Below are 18,578 nucleotides of genomic sequence, written 5' to 3' on the forward strand. Positions count from 1 at the left end.
TTAGGGTAAGGAGCAAGAGGCCAAAAGCTGTCACACAGTAACTCAGAAGTTACACACTACGGCAGCCAGAAACTGGGATCAGCACTTGGTTCATATTAGCTGGCAGCTGTGAGCAGCCTGCATCGTGTGCAGACATCTTGTAAACACTGCTGACTTGCCAAAGCAGCAGCAGAAGCGAAGTTTAAAAGGCAAGCTGGCTATTCTGATGTGCCAAAGCAACTCAGCTGTAGGTCAACTACCTAGCACAGACTCTTCCACTGATTTAGACACCTTCACAGCTTTACACAATGTACTCCCTCACTGTCATCCCAGAATCTTCAGGCTCATCAGTTTGTAAGAGAGCTTAGAGGACCACGCAAAAAGAATCAGCTGAGCTCTGCCACCCTTCAGCATTCTTGAGACTTTCCTGAATAACGTGAATGCCAGGTCAACGGAGACACAACAACCACTATTCCTAAAGACCTTAGCTTCGACTTATTCTTCTTTCCTGTCTTCTTCACCACATAACTACAGTTTGCAGCTGCTACAGAGAAGTGCACTTGCTGTAAGCACTCTCTGGCACTTAACCTTTCAACTGCAAGAAAGCCCCATGTTCCTTTAGTCTACGGGCTGGGGGAAGAAAAACCGGTCCCATCTTCAGTTTACAAAGCAAATCAAAGCACTCAGCTAGATCCCTCCTCCATGATTCCACCCAGGATGAGCTGTCTTTGGCCTGCCTTCAGAGGGGTTACGATGAGTGTGGAGTTCATGCGAGAAGGGGCTGTCTGAGCAAGGCGGACATGCACACTCCCCTTCCCCCCTCCACGTCCACTCATGCAGTAGCGACAGGGCCGTAAGTTCCAGGGTTAAGGTACCAGCTCAGCTGCTGAAGGCACGGAGAAGAGACGGGCAGGGTTATTGTGCATTGGAATACATAGAACATCACCAAACTACCTCCAGGGACCGTCTCCAGCCACGCCTGTACCGCCTCATGGCGTACGGAGGGAAGGTCGGATGCTGAATTTAAAAAACAATAAATTGTAAGAAACCAAAATTAGACCATCAGTCAGTGTCTAAAACAGAAGAGTGACAGAGGGAAACTTTTCAGTAGCAAATACAGGAATAAAACCTATGAAATTTCAAACAACCAGCTCCAGGCTTGAGAATTAAATCAAGATAACACATAGATATCAGGGGCCTAATCTTCCTTTGGAATCTGTAATGTCAGAGGAAACATGTGTGGCACAGTGAGAAGAACACTCCATCTGAACAGCAGGTTGCTGCTACTGTGCTCCCCTAGAAACTCTGCAGAGGAGGGAGACTGAGAGAAGGAAGAGCTGAGCAATGAGAGGGGTCCCAAGTGTCCCAGAAGCTGCTCTGCCCAGGGGCCCATGCCAGCAGGTGAAGAAGAGCTCCCAAAGCAGAATGAGAGGGACTCCAGGGAACTGTGACACTGTCCCAGGCTGTCACATCAAACCTCATCACTGCTGCTGCCAGTGGGCTCTCCAAACACCTCGGATCACAGAATACAGCTCCTCAGACAGGAACCATCTGCCTATTGAACTGAAGTTGAAAACTTAGAGCGTGGCCACAAACACATATTGACAACAGCCTTTTAAATACCCAGACTGCTGATCACACCTGCACATACCTACAGCAATAGAAGAAGTTAATCATAAACCAGGATAGTCCTAGCTTGGCCCAGTTTCAGGGGACAGAAAGGAAATACTGACTCCCTTCCCAAAGGAATTTGGAAAGGCCACAAAATCAATTTTGGAAAGATCACCTGTTGCTGGCAACTGTAATAGTACGCCACAGAAAAGTAAGGATTATAAAATACAAATTAAAATAAAAAATTGGAAACCAGAGTGACACAGACCCCCAAGCAGAAGTACAGGTAACCTTAATTGTTGTAAAGTTAAGAAACCATGTTAACATTTTTTACTCCGTGTTTTTTTAAACAATAATCAAGCACTCTAGAAATACTGTAAGTTTCACACAGTTGGACACAGCCTATTTCTGTGGCTGCAGTGGGAACAAAATACCCATCTCTAATTTGTAGGGAGCTGATTTCACACCAGAAAGTCCCAGTGCATTCTACAAACTGCAAATAAAAGTACAGCCAAACTGATCTGGAATTGTGTATCAAGCTAGACCAGGATTAAAAAAACAAATTACACCAAACATCTACAACTATAAGGAAAAGATGATTATCTGGAATAGAAGAGAATCAAGTATCATGAGGTAGAGCTGCAGACTTTTTTCTGAAATTAGAAACCTAATTTCACATTTGCTGTGAAAGACACCCCTTCTCACAGCATATATACTCCCTCTACAATTCTGTCACTGTAGCTGCAGACTGAGAGAAGACCACTGCTCATCGACTGCATGGTGGAGTTTTATTTAAACCCACAGGTAAAGCACTTAGGACATACTTACCTTAAAACACGCCGTAACACAGCCTAGAACAAGGTCAGCAGGGACTGCTGGAAGCTGCTCACATGAGATCTAGACTATTGGCATTTTCCCCCCCTAGAGTTTTCCTTTGAGTAACTGACAGCTTGCAAAGGTCACATCTCACATTCAAGGTAGATACACTGTCAAATCTTACACACAGCGAGTCAAACCCCCCACTGATCAGATTTGCAAGCCCTTTGACTCCCACCATTCCCTGCTAATACCAGAGGCAGTTACATACTTGAAAAAGAAACCGCAGAGAAATACGCTCCATACAGAAGCTGACCCTTTTCAATCTTTGTTCTAGTAGCTACACAACGCAGCCCCTCAGTTTTCCCTAAAAAGTGTAGAGTCCTCACTGACACAAAAAGCACGAGACTCCTACCACTGGCATCCCTAGTCAGTTACAGAGGGCTGATTGCCAGCACTACCAAATTGTGTGTGGTGAGGACAAATAATGCTATGGACTCAAAGCAGGCAGACAAATAGGTCAGAAGTCAGAGAGTCACGGAGCTGAGAAAGCAGCAATTTTAAACACACACTGACCTGAAAAGCAAAATGTTTAACCAAGTGTAATTTCAGTGCAATTTGAAAGTAGTTCCTTTCAATCACTGCTGCCCCTGCTGAAGTCACTGCTCTTGAAGGGCGCAGAAGCAACAGAGTTAAACAGCTGCAACTGTGATCCAAGAACTGATGGTGTGGGACTTGGGGGAGATTACCTCTGGAGGTGGAGGACTTTGAGGCTGAGACCATTTTTTCCTCCTCCTCTTTTTCACGGATGTGTGTCCAGTGCACATCTGCCAGGATCTCCAGAGGATCAACCGGATTTACAATCTGCTGCAGCCTAAGGTTTCCAGCTAGCAGGAGGAGGGCAATGGCATAACAGGTTGCAGGTGGGGTGTATGAAGGGCAGGGAGGAAAAGATGGGAGAACAGTGGAAAGGAAAGGTAGCACATCATAGGAAAGGAAATAAGAAAAGAAAATATTATTGGCTAAGGTCAGTTTGCAAGACAGACAGAAAAAGCTCAGCATTGTGTGTGCACGCATACACCAATACAGCGCTCCTCAGGCTTCCCATCAAAGCTGAATAACGCCATTCCAAAGGCAGAGGGATGCTATTAAAACCATCTTTAGAGATCATGTCTGCTGCAAGAAGCTTCCCTGAAATGAAAGATGTTCTCTGGGTGTCCGACAGTACGTGGTATGTAAATACCAATTTAGCAGAAATTTCCAGCTCCTTCAGCCCATTCGTTATGATTACTGCCAAAGATGTATTGCTGCTGAAGGGGAGGGACAATCTCCATCTGATTGATGCACCAAGACAAAAGGTTTTTCATTCCCCACTACTGGGTTAGGTACTTCTTTCTAGGCTGGGTACACACTTCTTTGTGAATTAAGTAACATGATGGATCCGAGAGTTTCATGTATGTATGTGCATATGAACACATGAGCACATGCTAATTTTAGCACCTAAAACACCTCTTTGTTTACTCCTGGCTCTTTTGTACTGACTTGCTCAAAGGGAGAATATTTTTCTGAAGGGTAACAGCATTTTGGTTGTGACTTAACAGCTCCCCAGCAGGGAATTCCTGTCGCACAAATTACTCTGTTTAAGAGAAATTGCATTACTCCTCAAATCCCTGCCTACACAAAGCTTAGCTACTTATGGAATGTCAAAGAGAACAATGGGCACCTAAAGCCATTGATGAGCTTGTTTAACTTCTGCAGAACAGCTGCCTTGGGAGCACTTACTCTGAGGTATTAAATTTATAGACCCTGTCTCTATTGCTGTCTGCTCTGGGACTGTAACTCATAATTCATTTATCCATAATAAAATGGACAGGTGTTCACGTGTTCACTGTCTGCAGGAGGGTCTTCCAAAGAAAATGTCTTAACCTGGAAGGAAAATGCCCACTTACTTTATAAAGTAGGAAGTCAATTTTCACAACTGTATTACCACTGAGTAGGGCAAAGCACTGCTGCAGCTCTTTAGAACCTCAAAAGCAGTTAGATTTTCATACGGTGCTCGAGTGTTTGAAGGAAACAAGACACATTAGCAGCATTTAGAGCTTGCACTCATTATTTCCTGCTGTCTCATTTTAACAAGTTCCTCTCTCCCAGCCATGTTTTCCCCAGACATGACAAAGTGTTTGGGATTTCCGTTTCAGGAATGACTATGTGTGAGATTTGGCATTAAAACCACAGAAGAAACAGGCAGAAGGAACTGCAGGAAGGACAGAATCAGCAGACGGTTATTAAAGGGAAAAGGGCTCAGAGGCACGAACTCAAATGCAGAGCAGGATTCACAACGTAGCCAAGTATTCTGCAGCTTTATGTCTCTTTTGCCTCATAGAGGGTTTTTGTATCAATTGGCACAACCACATGGGCTACCAGAGGCACTGGACATCCTGCAGGGACAGGAACCCGGGCTGTTCCCACTCCGTACCAAAGCACTCGCATGCAGGCCCCAGGATGAGTAGAGTTAGCGTTTGCATCGCCACACAAAGTTTTGTGTTAAAGGGTTTAGGTTTGCCAGCAATGGCTGAGAAGTACAGAGTCACTCAGCAAGGCTCGGAAAGAGCAGGTCCCACGTGATCTACGTGTTTTAAAATGGATTGCTCTGGGATTTAGACCACTGTAACATACACACCTTTCGTTTCTCCACAAGCCTCTGCACAGAGGCCTGAGCCTGTCCCATCCCTCTCACCTTCTCCAACAAATAATGAGCAGCACAGCCAGACATGAAGGGCTGCTGCTTGGCTTAGAGGCAAACCTAACACTTCTTTAATGTCTAAGTGCTTGAGAATTTCAAACAACACCTGGCACAGCCTTTCCTCAGGACTGTCTGCTAAGCTTTGCAGGAAGCTGAACATTAATTGCACTTAGATTTGGAATGGTAGCTTCCCTCCATTGCCATTGTAGCACCCACCAGCACTTTATAAGCTGTGGGCTGGCTCAATGTTTTCACTTCATTGGAATAAGGAGCCACCTGCAAACCAGCTCCTTAAGAGTCAGGTCTGAAGCACCCTAGCAACTGCAACAGGGGGAACTTCTCCAGGGATGCCCTTCAGCCACCTTACTAATACTTCTCATTCTTATCACAGAAGAATTAAATGGCAAAAAAATTATAACACTTCCACTTTTTTTTTCCTCTTGAGAAAAAAAAGAAAAGTTAGTTGGAAGCTAAGCTACTGTTATTTACAATCATAAACTGCAAAATATGCAGTCTGACAACTGCATATGCCCCCTTACATGCAGAAAGGCACTTGGATTTTCCTCTTATGTATTCTGGCTCTAATGAACCACAGGGAGGGAATCAGAGATTAACAAGCTATTAGGACCAAGTGTTACAAAAAGAAACGACTATCAAAAATAAACTGCAAGAAAATGCATCATGGAAAATGACACAACCAGTTAGATTTGAATGTCTGATTAATTTTATGACCATTATGTAACTGTTTGAAGAATCTTGAGGGATTGCTGTAGCTTGATTAGTTGCCTTCCAGACTCTCCCCACAGACAGACACGCACAGAGGACAACAAAAAAAGCAAATTTACTGGCACAAGCAGTCTAAAGGCAGTACTTCTGATGTGTCCCATGTGTCTGAGATAATGCACAGGTGCAAGCAGTCTGCATGTATAGAACAAATCTGGAACTCCTTATTACCTGGGGGTCACTGCTCATGCAAATTGCAGTAGCAAATTGTCCAGGTTTTCTAGACATCCTGAGGTACTCAGCAGCTTTATCACCTGCCTAAAACAGTGGCAATGACAGGTCTGATTTATGGCACTTGAACCACGAGATGAACAACAGCTACTGAATCGGTTTTGAGGGAGCTGGTAACACAATTAAATAAAACACAGAAACTCTTCATGTGGGACCTGCTCTTTAATACATTCCCTGCTCCTTTGGGGAAGTGGAAGTGGAGATGGTGTACGGGTACCTTTCTGTGTACCCGAGTCCTCTTCATCTGAGAGATGTTGAAGCCAGAGGCCTTGCTGCAGCTCTCTCTCCCAAGGGTTATACTCCCCCTCTACAGCAGAGGGAAGCACACATCCACATTTAACACCAGACACGCGTGTACACACACAAGCCATGGAGAGAGGGAAAGAGAGAAACAGAGAGGACAGGATCAGAAAGAGAGACTGTCTGGAAATGCAGCAACTCCCCGTACTCCCGCTGTATCCAAAGTGCCTGACAGGAAAACTGCTGGAATGAAACAACATCCGTCCAAGAGCACCACAGCTCAGCAGACTGAACACACGACATGCATGTTACCATACTTATAAAGAAGTCTTGATTTCCACAGACTTCACTCATGAACATTCAGCTCCTACATTGAGAAAGTAGCCAAGGAGCCTGCTGAGCTCATCAATGACACTGCCACAAAGACTCACAAAACTGGACCTCTGCTTGCAGTAGGCAGCCAAAGACCTTTACGAAAAAGCTCTTTGGAGCCTACAAGTCTCCACAAAAAGGAAATGTGAGTATAAAGACAAAGACAAGAGCAGTGAAAAATTTGGCATGGTGGTGAAACACTGGAAACATGTCTATTCTGAGCACAAACTTTGCATTTTGATGACTGAGACAAACACAGGGGAAGGAGTCTTTCCCTAAGATTTTCCACAGAAATCTTTCAAAGCTAAAATGGGAACTACCTGAACTCCCTTATTTCTCAAGGCCATCTTTTAACCCAAGAGAGCTAAAAGCACCTTCTTGTGGAACACCCTGCTGACAGTGACAGGCCCCTTAGTGAGGCACTCTCAAACTGAAAACACTGCAAATACAATGCTTCCAGTTCCTGCTGCCAAAGAACAAAGGGCACATTCAAATCTAATTCCAAATAATAATAAAAAACAACCATAAACCAATACAGCAGCACCAAGCTGTGCATTGACATGCTGGCAAGCTGTATGAGAAGCATATTGTGTTGGTACTAGTACTCTAAACTGTCCTGTGGCAAAGTCCTTCAGTATCCAGAATGATCCACTTCAAGCTTTCCTTGAAAATAACCCCCTCAAAAATCAGAGCAACAAAGAAGTAAAAGAAGTAAAGTTTTCCAAGGCAAATCTTTCTCATTCTGCATGGAAAATACTCATTTTTCCCTGCTGGCTAGCAGAAAGAAAGGACAAACCAAGCTAACCTTCACTTGACTCCTCATCTTCTTCCTCTTCGTATTCTTCCTCCTCATCATCATATTTGTACTCGATCTCATGATTTTGCTCAGCCTCAATCTCTTCTTCACTCTTTCCCTTCAGGAGGGCATGGATACGCACGGCCTCTTTCCATGGCACACCACCCAAGTCTGAAGGGGGTTGCTGAGGCAGCAGTAGTTCATCATCTTCCTCCTCATCTTCCTCCTCCATCTCAGATTCTGAACTACTGTAAGGTTTTAGAAAAAAATAAACATTTTATTGCTAATAATAAATAATAGTATTAAAGATTATGAAGTCAATGTTTTCTTGATCAGTCTTAGATCACTAACAAGTCATTTCAACACACATAAGCCTGAAACATAACTAATTTTCAGCTTTCAATATTTCATAGGCCTTTTAGTGACAGCATCACCTGTGGGCTGCAGTATGGTCCTTGTCCTGTTTCTTTTAAAGAAGGTGAGGCAGCAGAAAAGTGCCTGTGAAGCCAAGTCCAAATATTTCTGCAGCATTTATTGTTACAGGTCTAGACAATTGAATACAACAGAAAGAAACTATTTTCTTCATATCACACTGCTCTGGATAAACTGGTGCAAGAGTTCTTCACAGTGTCAGAGTGCAGAAGGCCACATCTTTTGATAAGGCAGCTACTGCTAAGATAGCTAAGATGATTTTGGCACTTGCTCCTGTGAACCAGAGGAGGCTTTGGGAGTAGAAAGACTACAAAACACATCAGGCAAAGGATACAGCATGTGAACTAAGCAGAGATGGAGAAAAAAAAAAAATTACAAAATTCCTCACTTTTCTGCATCACAGACAGAAATATGTATCCAATTAAGTACACAGTGTACATGGTGGCAGGAAACTGTAGGAAGCAGTGCAAAGATAATTACAATAATGAGCTTATTATTCCCACAGCAAAGTCTAAACCATGCAAAGCAATAAATCATTAGTGCCTTTTAGAAGTCATCTCTGTTTAATTCTAACAGTTCCTCAGCATACGCAGCAGGGGCAAGAAGTGTAACCACTTATCCAATGACATGTAATCCAGCTCACTCTGACATGCCAGAATACCTACAGGGACTGGGAGAAAGATGGTTGCATTTGTCACTGGAAAATGAATGAAAACTACAACACACTCAGAGATCCTCTCTGCAGGGTGAAAAGGTGCTCTAGCTTTGTTTTACCTTAATAGATCATTGTCATAACAGAACTGCATTTAGTAGAGCAACTGTTGGATGCTTCCCCTAGAAATCTTAAAAGGCCCAATTCATCTGACTGAAGGAGAAAACTGTTTGAGAATAATTAAAGTTTGGGTGAATAACCTGAGAACAGTATTTCTGCTACCTCCTTATGCTCACTATCACTGGCTAACAGCCTTTGGCAGAACCCATTCCATAAAGACAATGAAAGGGAAAACCAGCAAGTGGAAAGTAATGAAGCTTACACTTCATGTAGATCTATAACTTGTACAGATGCAGTATGATATTTACATAATTTTATTCATCTGCTTGTCTGAGAGCCTATTTTTGATAGCGAACCTAATAAGGAAAACACTTTGTTCATGCTCTGATTGTCACACACTTCTGAACATAGGATCTTAAATTCTCCTCACTGTTCTGCATACAAACAACATTATTTTGCTCAAATTACAACCCACTTTTTCACAGCATAGACTCAACAGTTATTTTTAACATGCTGCTTGATTTTCCCATGTGGAATACGGAACACAAACGCTGCTGCAAGCCATGGACTTGGTGCATGGAAACCAAAGCATACTCCAAAGGCTCCATGCAGATATTGTCACAAAGATAAAAAGTGATGCTCCCCTTCTCCCTCATTTGCTTTCCCACCCCTTGGTATGGAAATAAACCTGACAGGTGCTGCATGCTGAGGGCTTGGTGTGCTGTCAAAGTTTAAATTGTTGCCATGGGTGCTGAACAGGATGAGCTGTTCGACCAGCTGGCTTATCTCATGGAGGAGTGACGACACAAATTCCTCACCACATAACTCACTTTACCTTCTTTGGCTTTTATTTATCACTTGGCTTTTGTTTGACCTTTGAACACTGAGAAATGAGAAGCTGAAAGACAGCAGTGAGAGATGGCCTGGTATAGGTGAGCATTCCTTTCAACATGGAAACTCTGTGCCACAGGAATTAATTCAACAGCTGAAATTTTATTTTTCTATAAAGTAGAAATCAAAGACCAAGGTAGGTTGCTCTATAGAATTTGCATAAGCAGTTGAGTATCTCTTCAGATTTAGTGCTGAGGAGAGGAACTGAAACCTAAGCTGTGGCAATGAATCTCTTCTCTTCCCTTGCCATACAGACCTATACAGCACAAGCTGTCCTATGACACTCCTTTGAAAGGCCACAGGGCACGACACCAAAACTGGACATGGCAAACTGGGGCTTACTGCAACTTAAAGGCAATGAATATGGCATATAAAAGGTTTCCCACACCTCATACTACTGTGTAGTCTGGGTTTAGTTGCCTAATCGATCTTTTTTCTTACTGAAGCTTAAATAAGATTAACTCTCTTTTGAAAAAATCTACTTTGAATACTGTTTCCCATAACCTTTCTCTGCAGTGTGTGTGTGATGGGAAGCTGTGCACCAAAATGTGAGGTCTCTGCCTGATTTCCATCAGCCATCTCAGTGAACCCTGAAAGCCCAACCCATCCTTCATAATACACAGAGGGAACAAAGAGTTCCCCATCCCCTCCGCCTGCTCCTAACCCTGCAGCACTGCACCAAGACAGTGAAGATGATTAAATCAGGGCCTTGGATGGCTCGTTGCAGGAGTCAGAACTTTTTTTTTGTTGCTGAAAAAGTAGTCAGACTTCTTTTTGCAGTCTTTCTGCGACATTTCATGGAGTGGATATAGCTGGACAGAGAATATCCAATAGCTACGCCACCTAGAAAATTCTCCCTCTGCTCTCTCTGATATTGGGCCCACATAGCCTTGTCCATTCTCTGAGTAAGGTGCTTGCAGTATTCGGATTTGGAACATAAACTTCCAGGTCAAACTGACAGGGAATTTGATGCATTTTCTCTTTTCTCCCTATGACAGAATGTGAGTTGCCCACACTGCTTCTCACATGTGAAATTATGCAGCACAGTCTACTACAGACCGAAATACTCATATTGATAACAAGTTATGGGCGTGGATGTAGGACAAAGGGAAATAAATGTAACACCTGTATTGGGTTGACCCTGAGTTGATGGACAGTCTTTAAGACCAATTACGCTTCTCACAATTTACATATTTAAACCGCACAGAAAGGCGGGACTTCCCCTTTTTGGTCGGAGCTCGCCTGCTGGGAGCTGGGGGCAGCTCCGGAGCCTCCCGGCCCCGCCGGGCCGGGCCGGGGCCACTGCCCCTTTCCCCCTTTCCCAACGCTGTGGCACGGACCCTGGGTGGCTGGGGGGGGCTGCCTCAGAGCCACAGGCAGCTCAAACCAGCCATGGACTGCTCACAGCTAAACCCATCCAGCGCGGCTTCTGGGGACCGGCGGGTCCCTCTCCTCTCCATGCGGAGCCGGCGGAGTCAACGGGAGCTGGCAGAGCCTCCTGTCTGCAGCCAGCACACTTCGTGCTGAACTGAAGGAGACACCACGCAGCCAGCAGCACAAAGGGAGCGAGGCTTTCCCCACCGTAAAGCCCGAACAAGAACACCCTTCAGCATGGCGGCGTCAGAGTCAGAGAGAAAGAGAAGTGAGTCACATGGGACGGAGCTGGAAATGGCGACAGGAGAAAAGAGGGGGGCGGTGCCACGATTCTGGCGCGCAGCTTAAAAGAAACCTTCTTGCATGCCGTGGTAAGAAACTGTAATACCACAAACTGTTTGTCTCTTTAATCCATTTGAAGAACATGGGGGGATGGAGTATCTTCGTGTGCCTGTGAAGATTGTGAAGAATGCCAATGCCAGGCTATATAGTAGTAAGAGGCTGTTAGAGACTTGTGGCGAAGAAGAGCCTTTGTGTGCAGGCCAAAAGAACTTATCCTTAAAAAGATGAATAACCCCATGTGATGGCCCATGTTTTGCAGTGTGAAGGAACTGTGAGATTTTTCATGGGAGAGATGTTCTACACACAGCAGATTGATTGTTTCCGGGCGGATCTGCTGTTGGTGGCAGTTTGGGAACCACGTGCAACTGAAGGAAAAACCCTTTTTTCCCTTAGCATAAGAGAGAGACTTTTCAAGAACTGGAACACTGACTAACATCCCATGTTCTGTTATCCCTTGTGTGAGCTAGGTAAAAGGAGAGAAGTGCTGGCTGGAGGGGGGGGGGGGGGGGATTTGCTTTAATTTTGTTTTGTTATTGTCTCTTTACTTTTAATTCTATTAGTAATAAAACTCTTTCATTGTACTGCAACTGTTTAAGGTTTGCGCCTGCTTTGCTTTTCTCCTAATTCTTATCTCACAGAAGGAAAACAAGTAAGTAATGAATATTTTGAACCAAAACCGCTACATTTAATTGGTGTTTTCTGCCCGGTTTCGAACTCAACCCGCTACATTAAATGGTGGAGAATGCGGGCAATTAATGGGCACTGTGAGATGAAGATTAATTAGGAGAAAATAATAAGCAGAGCAAGTATAAAGTTATAAAATTAAGAAGAATAATAGAAGAAATTTACTTTGTAGAAGTGGTAAATATTCTAGGGGTGGAGGTTTATGTAATTTGTTTTCTTTTATCTCTGGTTTTGCTATTTTAAGTAATTTTTGGATATGTAAATTTTAAGAAGCGAGGGGTGGAATGTATTGGGTTGACCCTGAGTTGATGGACAGTCTTTAAGACCAATTACGCTTCTCACAATTTACATATTTAAACCGCACAGAAAGGCGGGACTTCCCCTTTTTGGTCGGAGCTCGCCTGCTGGGAGCTGGGGGCAGCTCCGGAGCCTCCCGGCCCCGCCGGGCCGGGCCGGGGCCACTGCCCCTTTCCCCCTTTCCCAACGCTGTGGCACGGACCCTGGGTGGCTGGGGGGGGCTGCCTCAGAGCCACAGGCAGCTCAAACCAGCCATGGACTGCTCACAGCTAAACCCATCCAGCGCGGCTTCTGGGGACCGGCGGGTCCCTCTCCTCTCCATGCGGAGCCGGCGGAGTCAACGGGAGCTGGCAGAGCCTCCTGTCTGCAGCCAGCACACTTCGTGCTGAACTGAAGGAGACACCACGCAGCCAGCAGCACAAAGGGAGCGAGGCTTTCCCCACCGTAAAGCCCGAACAAGAACACCCTTCAGCATGGCGGCGTCAGAGTCAGAGAGAAAGAGAAGTGAGTCACATGGGACGGAGCTGGAAATGGCGACAGGAGAAAAGAGGGGGGCGGTGCCACGATTCTGGCGCGCAGCTTAAAAGAAACCTTCTTGCATGCCGTGGTAAGAAACTGTAATACCACAAACTGTTTGTCTCTTTAATCCATTTGAAGAACATGGGGGGATGGAGTATCTTCGTGTGCCTGTGAAGATTGTGAAGAATGCCAATGCCAGGCTATATAGTAGTAAGAGGCTGTTAGAGACTTGTGGCGAAGAAGAGCCTTTGTGTGCAGGCCAAAAGAACTTATCCTTAAAAAGATGAATAACCCCATGTGATGGCCCATGTTTTGCAGTGTGAAGGAACTGTGAGATTTTTCATGGGAGAGATGTTCTACACACAGCAGATTGATTGTTTCCGGGCGGATCTGCTGTTGGTGGCAGTTTGGGAACCACGTGCAACTGAAGGAAAAACCCTTTTTTCCCTTAGCATAAGAGAGAGACTTTTCAAGAACTGGAACACTGACTAACATCCCATGTTCTGTTATCCCTTGTGTGAGCTAGGTAAAAGGAGAGAAGTGCTGGCTGGAGGGGGGGGGGGGGGGGATTTGCTTTAATTTTGTTTTGTTATTGTCTCTTTACTTTTAATTCTATTAGTAATAAAACTCTTTCATTGTACTGCAACTGTTTAAGGTTTGCGCCTGCTTTGCTTTTCTCCTAATTCTTATCTCACAGAAGGAAAACAAGTAAGTAATGAATATTTTGAACCAAAACCGCTACAACACCCTACAAGACAGAATCAAATTTGCTAACCTAATAGTCTACTGCCCTCCACCTCCAGAATCTCACAAAACACCTTCTGGAGATGACCATCAGCTTCATGCCAAAACTCCACTTTTTTTTTAAACTAACTCTTGGCCTAGTAAGTCTTCTGCCATTTATTGAGCAGGCCTATTGTGTCCTGATTTACTGAAATCAAGACAAAGAATAACAACAGCCAATAGGTCCATACTTTTGTTTTAAAGCTAGAAACACGAAGGACTAGAACCCCCTGATATCATCAATGCTTATAATACCATAGTCGATATAATTCCTAAACCTCAGCAGGTAACTAAGGGAAGGCTGAGTAAAGAAAATATAGTTTGCATCTCCCACAAATAGGCCAAGATTATTCAATTTCTCACACAGATCTGTATCTGCAGGTAATGCATACACAGAACATGATTGCAGGATCTAAGTTTCAGGAAACAAATACCAGCGTTTTCTGTGTTTATTTCAAGGCTACTGGACAGACTCAGAGCTGAAAAAGTAAGGGTTGCTATTGCTACAAAGACAAGTACATGAGAAATTGTACTAAGAGATCAAGACTCTGCAAAAGTGTGTGACTGTAAAGTTCATGAGCATTCTTCCTCAAGGATTTCCTCTCAATGATTCTTGCAACAATTGTTTCCAGTATCTCTACCCACATGGATGTGGATCCTGGTGTGCTTACACAGATTTTTTGCAGATAAAGAGAAATTCATGAAGGTACAACACATTTATATACCTTCATTTTATTATCATGAAGGTACAACATATTTTTCAACAGCCATAGCTATTGTTTCGCACTAATACCTCTCAGGCATTGCACCAGCATTCAGTCAGGATTACATGTGTGCCAAGCCTGAATCTGGAAACCAAACATGGTTTTGAATTGCAATGCAAAGCATACAGAAAAGAACATAACTTTGGAACTCCCTTCCATGTTGTCATGGGTTAGCAAGCATAGTCCCAGAAGGGATGTCCTGGCTAAGGGGTGCTTACAGTTTCCTCTGGGACCTGACAGAACCTATCAGCTGGCCAGTTTGAATATGGACAATTCTTTAAGCCACTTAAAGTTGTGAACACCTCTGTGATCCACACTTAAGAATAGACAAACTCCCCCCACAGCTCTCTCTCGTTTCCAGCACTGGCACAGGTGGCTGCGGGGCCTGTGTGGGGGCCAGCGGGCCCGGTCAGGCCCTGCTCGGGCCAGGCCAGGCTGGGCCACGGCCATCCTGGAGCTGATGGGCCCTGTTCCACCCACGGAACCCCTCCCACAGCCCTGCTATGGGCAGATGCGGGGCTCCCCCTCTCCAGTGCTGCCAAGATTCAGCTGAAGCTGCCCTGCTCTCCGGCAAAGATCATGTGGCCAACAGCGATAAGGGAAATTCCAGCTGCAAGGCCTGGGTGAGATTAACCCTTTTAGTGCTGTGAAGAGCTGAAAACCTGAGGGAGGAGAAAGAGGAGATGCTTAAAGCTGAAATTCTGTTGTAAAGCTATGATGTATCAGAGTACCCGTTGCAATTTCATGAAGGCATGGGGGGGTGGAGCGTTCAACTTGTACTTGTGAGCAAAAGCACCTGCGCTGAGATAGGCAGATGCTGACGCAGCTGTAATTGCATGAGAAGTTTGAACAGGGAAAGATGGAAGCAATGAGGACTTTTGCTCCAAATGGAAAAGGAGAAGACCTCAGGTCCTAGAGATGCTCCCAGAGATAGTCCTAGAGATGAAGATGAGGAGGACCCTTTGCTCCCAGGGAAGGAGAAGGGCCTCTGTTCTTAGAGATGAAATGCTCCCAGAGATGGGTGAAGAAAACTCTTGTTTCTGAACGTCTCAACCTTAATATTGTACCCCAGTAATTTCAAGAGTGGACCCTCAAAAGCAGTTGTGGGAAAAGCTGCAAGTCGGGGGAAGAGACTCACATGCGAGCAGAGAATCAACCCGGGCGGCTGTCTCGTTGTGATAATTTCTCCATAGCATGGGCAAGAGAGACTCCTCTTCCTAAATGGACTGAACAAGGTTATTATGGAAGTGATAAACAGACTGAACATCTCAAGGGCTGTCTTTTTACATTGTCAGTGGGAGAAGGGAGAAAGGTGGAGGGGAGGAGAAGAGTTCTGAAGGCGTGGTATGATTTTTTTTTTTCCCTCTTTTAGGTCTGTTAATAAACTTCTTTATATTCTTTCAGGTTTGGTGCCTGCTTTGCGTTTCTCCTAATTCTTATCTCACAGAAGGTAAACAGTAATGAGTATTTTGGACCAAACTACTACAACTAAATTGGTGTTTCTGCCTGGTTACAAACCCAACCCGCTACACACATCAATGCATGTTCTGTTTGCTCAAGACTCCCTTACCTTTGATACAATTGAAAAAGTAAATTAAAAAACTCCTTCCAATTTAGAACTTAATCTCATGGTATTATGGTGCTATAGGTGTCTTCTAACAGTAAGAAGCTATTTAGAACAGAAACTACAAGATGAAATATCTGTGTGCTTCAACAACTTTAGAAAGGGCAACACAGTAAATAGTTAAAGAAAAGGGAAAGGCAGGCAAAGTCAGCTGGGATGAGTGTAGAAAAAGCTGCTGGGCGATGTGTGCTCACCTGCTGGGCACATCCTCTTCTGTCCCTTTGTCCAGCACGCTGCTCAGGTTGTGCTCTGCCAGCGTCTCCTCGGGAACCTCTTCCAGCTCCTCCTCCCGCTGCAGGGAGAGCCGGTAGTTCTCCAGCTCGATGCGCTCGGGAGTGCCGCGCAGCCGCTTGGCCAGGCTGGGCTCCTCCAGCCCGTTCACGTTCGAACCTAAGAGTGAGCCAGGGAATAAACAGTAAATGCAACAGGCAGAACTGCACACTTCTGAGAAAACTGAGCGATTGGGAGAAAAGGGGCACGAGGCAGAGGGAGGTAAATAAAGAGAGAATACCTTATGTCATTATCCTGTTCGCCACTACTGGGAAGCCAGACTGCAAAAGGGAATCTTAGTGGTTTTGGCTAATAAATGCTAAAAAGAATGTTAAATGTCCTAGTTGAGAGAGGAAATAGGGTCATTTTAGCTGCAAAAGTTAGAGATATAATGAAGTCTATGTGGTAAGTAGTGGGGAAGGCCTGGGCACAGGCTGGATGTATTATCTGAGACACAGCAGGAATGCTGTGGGGCAATCCTGCTGCATGTTAAAACTGTTACCAGCCAAGGGAAATCTACAGAGTGAAGGAGCAAGACGATACTGTTACTACTTAAAGATGAGGGAAGGAATTGAAAAGGCCCATTTGGAGCAAGTTTTAAAACTTTTTATAGACTTGAATTGATTTACTTTTTAATCAGAATTTGTAATGAAATTAATCACAGGGAAAAAGCTCAGAGAGACAGGCAAGCAAAAATCCCAGAAATCCCAAAAAATTGCAAGGATATGTGAACAAGACAGTTGGAAAAAAGTACTGAGAAGCTTCACTCACAGTAGCACTCAATGAATTCTATTCTATCCTGCTTTCATCCATTTATTTTTTAAATTGTAATATTTTAGCTTGAATAGCATGCCTCTGCTGACCCCTTACCCAGCTTACTATTCACAGAGCCCATTATTTCCATGCTTTTGTTTTGCTTTGCTGAACAAGCCAACCTTCTTCTCACAAGATAAGCTCTTCAGTGCACTGATCATCCCCTAGGTCTCTGCACCTGTCCCAGTCTGGATTAATCTTTCCAGAACCTGAGTGATTAAAGCTGAACGTGGCTTTCCAGATGAGGCCTTATCAGTGTAACAAACAACCCTGCCACAAATCTCTCATCTGATTCATGCTGAGAACACACCTGCCTATTTATATGCCACATAATACTGGTGGCTTACAATGTTTAGATCTTTCTCCTTCTTTGTTTCAACTGATAAGCACTCTGTTGGTAGCCAAAATTCTCAACATCTTCTCAGTGCATGAACTGCTACTTTCCATTATTACATTGCTAAGTTTAATCTTACAGCTGGCAACATTTTGCAGTTCTTAGTGAACGATGTGCCTGTCCTCCTCTGCATTGATGAGGGTTTGAAATGTTGCCTCAGCACTGAATTGCATTAGCAAATATTTTCCTTTTTTTTTTTTTTTTTTTTTTTGGCTGGTAACCTTAGTGACAGTATTACAAAGATCAGTCCCCAGATCACTATTTGGGACACTGCACAGTCTGTAGGTGACATCCAACCCCATTACTTCCTTCTTTAATAAAAGCTCTCATCTCTAATTTAGGCCAACTTCTTAGCTACTCACGCTTCATGTACTACTCCCCCATTTTATCCAGTTCCAATAATTATTTCCATGTGTCAGCATTCCTGTGCTTTACTCAAGTCCAGACAGTTTAAATGCACTACAATTTCCCTCATGGAGGTATCAGTTTGACAAAAGCTGTCAAATCAGTCCAGCACAGTCTCTGGTGAACCCATGTCACATTTTATAGCACTTACCTGCATGAGGTCAAAGGACTTCCCTTGCAGAACTAGCAGGTTTTAGTTATTCCTTAAAAGGTGTTAATACCTACTGTTTAACTGATATGTACTTGTTCACATCAGCTTTTAAAGTTTTTTGTTAGTTCTGTTTTCTTTTTAGTTTTTTTTATCTGCAGGACATACTTCTGTTACCCAGTGGTCACATAGTACTGCCCGAATTAGACAGTCAAAGTACATCAGGATAGCTTGATTTCATCACAGATGGTTACCACAAAGCTCACAATTTCATTTTACACCTCTTCCACTCTTCTGAGACAAAGACTATTTGCTTCACCGTATTAGTCCTCATTTCCCAATCTTGCTGCACACTCTTTTGCTCCCACGTCTGTCTGATTGACTACACATAAAATTGCATTTTATGTCAGCTCCATCTTCACTATGAACTCACTTCTACTTTCCCTTACCTTGCTTTTACTTATATGCTTAAGAAATGGAGCTCTTTGCTTTGCT

The 18,578-nt window shown here is 44.1% G+C and overlaps 1 protein-coding gene across 15 annotated transcripts in view; it reads right to left on the bottom strand.

The window, feature by feature from the left end:
- MICAL3 (microtubule associated monooxygenase, calponin and LIM domain containing 3) overlaps nt 1-18,578 on the bottom strand; it is a 158,148-nt gene that overhangs the window by 36,279 nt on the left and 103,291 nt on the right. For 9 of the 15 annotated variants that reach the window (XM_082281067.1, XM_082281079.1, XM_082281076.1 and 6 more), the window contains 5 exons: nt 16,248-16,443; nt 7,581-7,819; nt 6,381-6,470; nt 3,156-3,293; nt 934-996 (listed from right to left, as the gene is read on the bottom strand). In XM_082281067.1, coding sequence (XP_082137193.1) covers nt 934-996; nt 3,156-3,293; nt 6,381-6,470; nt 7,581-7,819; nt 16,248-16,443 — 726 coding nt within the window. The remainder of the gene's footprint in view (nt 1-933; nt 997-3,155; nt 3,294-6,380; nt 6,471-7,580; nt 7,820-16,247; nt 16,444-18,578) is intronic. The other 6 variants (XM_082281072.1, XM_082281075.1, XM_082281071.1 and 3 more) reach the window with 2 other exon arrangements.

Source organism: Coloeus monedula (genome assembly GCF_965178545.1).
Source record: "Coloeus monedula genome assembly, chromosome: 4".
Taxonomy (NCBI): domain Eukaryota; kingdom Metazoa; phylum Chordata; class Aves; order Passeriformes; family Corvidae; genus Coloeus; species Coloeus monedula.